Source organism: Camellia sinensis, chromosome 8, assembly GCF_055761805.1.
Source record: "Camellia sinensis isolate YWXY chromosome 8, ASM5576180v1, whole genome shotgun sequence".
Classification (NCBI taxonomy): Eukaryota; Viridiplantae; Streptophyta; class Magnoliopsida; order Ericales; family Theaceae; genus Camellia; species Camellia sinensis.
In genome coordinates, this window is record NC_138968.1 from 33,445,940 (window position 1) to 33,452,029 (window position 6,090).

Genomic DNA, 6,090 nt, shown 5'->3' on the forward strand with positions numbered 1-6,090 from the left:
TTGTCAAAACAAGTTTGAACAACCTACTACTTAACTTGACTCGGCTCGTTTCAACCCAAGAACTCAGGCTTGATTCTATCCCTGGCTTCCAATGAATCAATCTTTCTTCTACCCTGTGGTTCAGTATTTCACATTCACTCCCTTATCAAAACTATATTCCATACTGCAATTTCCATAACAGAATAAAAAAATAACGTAACTTGGAAGCCACATAACGGGAAACTTTTTGCATAAAATCTATTTCATCGCAATTCACAAACGCTGTGTTTGGTTGAGTAATTTAAAAAGGTATTTAGAAAGGAAAAAGAAAAAGATAAATAAAATGTGAACAAAATGTCTATATTTTACCTAGTTTCACACATATTTTCCTTTTCTCTTTTCCTTTTGCAAATTCATTCTCAAATTTCTCAATCAAATATAGCATAAGCAAATAAAAACTTTACACAAAAATAATAAACGTACTATTTCAACTCAAATATTTTCGTCCTTTGTTTGAATTTATTTCCCACATATACGCGTATTCAAATACCAAATGAGGGAAGATACTTTCAGAAGTTACCCATAAAATCAGATAAATCACTCTTCATTGATTTGAGAACTGGCTGCTTCCATCATACCGTTGCGTATCTGATCCCCAATATCCCTAACATGACCAGGACCATGTGGTATAAACACAGTTGTGTTCTTTGATGAGTTCCCGAGATCCTTGATTGTGTCGAAGTATTGGGTGATCATTATAAGATCCATCACCTCCTTCGCTGACGTGCCCTCCACCTTGTGAGAGAAGTTCAAGATGTTCTCTCTCAAGCCGTCTGTTATTGCCTGCCTCTGCCTTGCCACACCAACCCCACCTAGGTACTTGGCTTCAGCCTCAGCTTCTGCTTTTTTAACTTGGAGAATCTTCTCTGCTTCACCTTTGTACACACTTGCAAGCTGAAGCCGTTGAGCTGTAATAAAATAGAAGGCATTGCTTAGTCATGTCCAGGTCAACTCATCCCTTGGAGTCTAAGAAACACGGTCACGGTAAACAATGATTTTGAAGAAAATTAGGATAAGGATACGGATAATACAGTAAAAAATAATAGTATACACGTGTTTGTGAAGTGTCTTGAGGCATGTCGAAACATAGCACACACATGCTTGTGAAGTGTCCCCAACGTGTCTGTAAAAAATAATATTTAAAAATTCAACATGTCACGTTCCGTGTCCGACACATGGCGTGATGGTGTCCAATACGAGTCAGGCACAGACTGAACACCCCATTTCGAAGTGTGTGTTTCTTAGCGTGGAATGATAGGGCATAGAATCAATTAGCCAAATTTGGGGATTATTCACAGATTTGCAATATTCTAAAATTCAAAACTAATTACAAATGCATCAATAAATGGTAAATTAAATTCCAGTGAAAATATAATAGTTTTATGAGGATGAAAGTGCTAAGTCTACTGTCCGAAAGTTCCTAACCTGCATTGATCTCATTCATTGCCCTGCGCACAGAGGGATCAGGTATTATATCAACCATCAGTATGTGCTCTATGTTGTATCCATATGCTCCCATCACCTGATCCATGTAATAAACTTTAAACTAACATTCAAAACAAGGTTCCCTGATGCAAAAAACACATAAGTTAAGCTACACAAGCTTGATACTAATGTCATGTTTACAAAGTGAAACCATCTCAAGCTATCCAAAAAAGAATATCCAGAAGTAAAACCTACAAATATTTATATACATATATATACTATTATATAAAGTGAACACCCAAAGTTGTCATGCTTTTTTGATTTCTCAATTTGCCCCAAAATAAGGCCACATTCTAGATGGATGTAACCATCATTCGCTTTTGCACATGCATCGCATGTGTGCACAATTGCTATTATATGTGTGTGTGTGCTTGCGCGCGCACAGTGATGCAACAAATCTGGGAGTTCAAAAGAAACTGGAGTAAAATCTAGTTTACAATCCATACTGACCAAACAATGTATTTATCTGTTTGAAAACATGAAACAATGCAATCCAAAATTCCTCATTTCTTTCCCTTTTTTCTCCAAGTTACATACACAAATAACACCGAACATGAATTTAGTCAGAATAAGAACTTTTTTGGGGAAAACACACAGGCAATATATGTAAAAGAATGTATAGATACACCTATGCAACCATGGGGTGTTTCGGGAAGATGATAAAAAGTGACTTTTTGACTTTTAACCAAGCTTTTTGGCTTTTTCAAAAAGTCATTTGGGAAGATGGTAAAAAGTTACTTTTTGGCTTTTTGCTTAATATTTTTTTATGTTGTCACATCACCATGCCTTACTATAAATTGACCAAAATACCCCAATCCCATTTGGTGAAGTGTTTCTGCGAACCTAAAGTGAACGGGGAGGGTATATTTGTAAATTGCCATATTGTCTTTAAGCTGCTTTCCAAATGGGATTCTGGACAAAAAAGCCAACGTTTGGCTTTTTACCAAAACGCACAAACGCTGCTTTTTACCACATACCCAAACCAGGCCCATTTCAGAATTTGCAGACAGTATAAAAATGAGAATGGCAGAACTCAGATAAACTGTAAGTCTATTCATTTTGAATGTAGGGGACCTTTTGAGGTATCAAAGGGAGACAAAACAAATATCACAAGTTCAATAATATTGCCGCACAAATTAAGTGTTTAGATCACTGGCCTTTTCCATGTGGTGAGATGATAAAGTTGGCTAGCAAATATCATTTACCCTTGCCAAAACCCAATCAATCATTTGCGCGAGATCTTTATTTTTGAATTGTCAGTTGCTCCATTTATTAAGGTTATGGATCAGAGATTGAAAGACAGGTGTTCGTAATCAAAATAGATATGAGATCTCTGAGATGTTGACATTTCAAATATACAGAATGCAACATACAAAAGTGTCAAATCTTGACATACACACAAGCTGACCTTGTTAGTAGGAATATAGGATGAATGTCAGATAAACAGATGGAATAATAAAGGTTACTGGAAAATACTCAGGACCATTCCAATCTACACATTCCATCTCCTGGACAGAGCACAATACTTACATGATATGACTCACTGAATTTCAGATTAATTTCATTACATGACAAAGGCATACTTTGTTGAAAGCGTAATAACTCTTACCATAAACTAACATAATACTGAAAGACCTTTCTGCAACATGTTGGACACTTACAGCACCAATACGAGGTTTCTGAATGAATTTTTTGGGTTATACAAAAAGGTCAATTACTGAACCTAGCAAGCACTATATTTTTAAATGAGTGGTCATTGCAAAGAGCCAGAACAGCTCTCGCAAAATAACTAATCATATTAGTAAAAAGTTCATATATTACACAATTATCTGCAAACCCAACTGGGAACCAGAACTAACTCAAGTCGTCTGTGAAGATAAGTGACATAATGCTACAATAGAAGCAGGCAACTAAGAATAGGAAACCAAACTGGATTGAGGGGTAAAACTACCATCCCAAAAATTAATGGGGAATTGGTTGAAATTTGAAACTAGCATATAAAACTTAAAATAGTCGAAACATGATTGACATACATCAAATGCCCCTAACAATATAATAGGTTTGGTTCTTCTGCCTAATCACAGCTCGGGGTTGCAATGTCTTTATATACAAGTTGTACTGTTGAGCTTTTGGGTAGCCGGTGGACCCAGACACCAGTTTTTCCTTCTGCTTCCTATCTAATCAACCTTACAAGGTTTCATTACACAAAATTTACTTAATGGTGGATGTGCATCTACCTTCAGACCTTCACATAATTAAGATTCCAAAATATAAACTACAGAAATTCTGGTTCCCAAACACCAGCTTTGCAAATAACTTTCACAACTCTGGATGTGGGAATAATTAGTGAAATCTATCAAAACAAGCATATACCTATACCCTTATAATCTTTCAAATCCCAGTCACCAGAATGGACAATTGAAAACAAGTAACATAACTAAGCAATCGAAATGACAGTTTCCATAAATAAATAAATAAATAAATAATTTCTTCCCATAAACAATGAGTAATTTCTAACAAGTCATAACAATCCAATAACAGCGTAAGCAACAACCAACCTTCTCAAGTTCCTCCAAAACAGCTTGAGCGACATCACCTTTTTGCTCAAAGAGCTCATCAAGAGTCATTCTTGGAACATGAGCTCGAACCACTGAAGAAAAAAATAGATGCACCATCAGAATAGAGGGAAGGAAAAAGGGAAAAATATAAAATTGGGAATATGTTTGCTGAATAATGTAAATTACCATCAAAGACGTAAGCTTGAATCTGTTCCTTGGGATTTTGCAACTCATAAAATGCGTCATCAGCATTTTCTTTAATGACTCGGTACTGAATTGAGCAAAGCAGTTGCACAAAGACATTGTCCTGCAGAGGAAAAAAATAAATCAATAACCCTATCAACAACTACGGCACCATCTCCTAAAAATTCATCATACGATTTCAGCTTGAGTGTGGATTTTATGAAATTATATTTTAATTAAGCAATGATGTCCCTTTACATCTAGTTGCCAATGAATCGAGTTAAGGTTCAAACGAAAGATAAGATGTATATGAATCAGACAGACAGCCTACTTCTTGGGCATACACTGCTGCCTAGAGGAATAACAGAGTAAATGTTAATTTAACAATTTTGAAACACAGAAAGGCCACAATGAATACTGTTGAAAAGATGACAACAGAAAACATTTCAATTCATCTGAGTTATAATTAGACAATTGCACTCTTTCTTTTTCTTTTTTTTCTTTACTCAACTTTGCCGGGCACTACTTGCCTCAGTTATCAACCATAACACTATTTATGTACGGATTTAAGGATTTGAAACAAAAAGATTTGACACTAATCATTCTAGGAGAATGAATTGAATTTATATTTTATAGTTTTGATATGAATTTCGAGACTGAATTTGAGAGCTCGGTCTTGGTGTATTTGAAATAACAATGTAAAAGTGGTTGTTCAAAGTCTTACATACAAAGGGTTCCAATTCAACAAGGATTTCATAAAATAATTCTCTTCTACTAACTCTAATTTATTTCCCTTTAGTTTCTCAAAAAATAAACCTCTAATAGTTTAATCTCCATATATTTTAATAAAATTCGACCTCAAATTCATTAATTCCAAATCCATCATCCAAAAGCAACCTAATTTTCTTAACTCAGCACAGCACAGCACAGCACAGCAATCATAAGCAGAATCGTGAGTCAACAACGAAAACAACGATCACGAGACCAAAGCAACAATCATAAATTGCTAAAATAAATCGGAATTAAGATAAAGCGAATTCCGATCTCCATCGGTTTCAATAAAAAAATACAATATTGCGAAGATTCATGAAAATGTTTGTGGATTGGATTAAAATGAAAGTAAAATTGAAAAAAGTAGGGTTTAGTATAGTATAGACCTTGGTTTTGGTCTCGATGCGTACATCGAGAGAGCTGATCCTGGTGGAGAGAACGCCGGCGAGGCATTCGCCGGCTAAAGGGTTGAAGAAGTGGAAACCAGGTTGGGCTAGCTTCTGGAATCTTCCCCAACTCTCCACCACGCCGATGTTCGCTTGGTCTACGCATCCACAAAACAGACAGAACGTATTCCCCATCTTCTTCTTCTTCTTCAATCCAACTCAAACACAAACCGACTTCGCGGGTCCTCAAGGTTATTTGTTATATATAAAGATATTTATTTTGGGCCCATCTTAAAAAAAAAAAAAAATTAAAAAAAAAAAAAAAAAGAAGAAGAAGAAGAAGATACTAATTTTGGGTTAAATTACACTAATATCCCTTCAGATTTCAAGAAATATATTTAGCCCCCTTTAATTTGACATAATATATGTATATATACCCTTATAAAAATTTAATTCACATAACACTTAATTTATTTTTATTAATAATTTATTAGCCATACTGATTAAAAAATATTTTTTTATATTAAAATATATGTTTTACTATTATTTATTCTGGTGCCAACACAATTTTAATTGTTTGTCTTTATTAAATAAAAAGATAAATTATATTGACTTCTATTGAGATTTGAAAGAAATATAATCAGTCTCATAGTTATGACATAATTAAA

The 6,090-nt window shown here is 34.7% G+C and overlaps 1 protein-coding gene across 1 annotated transcript; it reads right to left on the minus strand.

Annotated features, from left to right (window-relative positions):
* Positions 1 to 212: 212 nt before the first annotated feature.
* On the minus strand, positions 213 to 5,818 carry LOC114313090 (SPFH/Band 7/PHB domain-containing membrane-associated protein family). Its single transcript, XM_028259431.2, has 5 exons — positions 5,423 to 5,818; positions 4,269 to 4,389; positions 4,083 to 4,174; positions 1,465 to 1,561; positions 213 to 947 (listed from the first exon to the last, which is right to left on the minus strand). Exons 1-5 carry the CDS (start codon positions 5,615 to 5,617, stop codon positions 577 to 579), a joined length of 876 nt encoding a protein of 291 aa, XP_028115232.2. The 5' UTR covers positions 5,618 to 5,818; the 3' UTR covers positions 213 to 576.
* Positions 5,819 to 6,090: the final 272 nt, after the last annotated feature.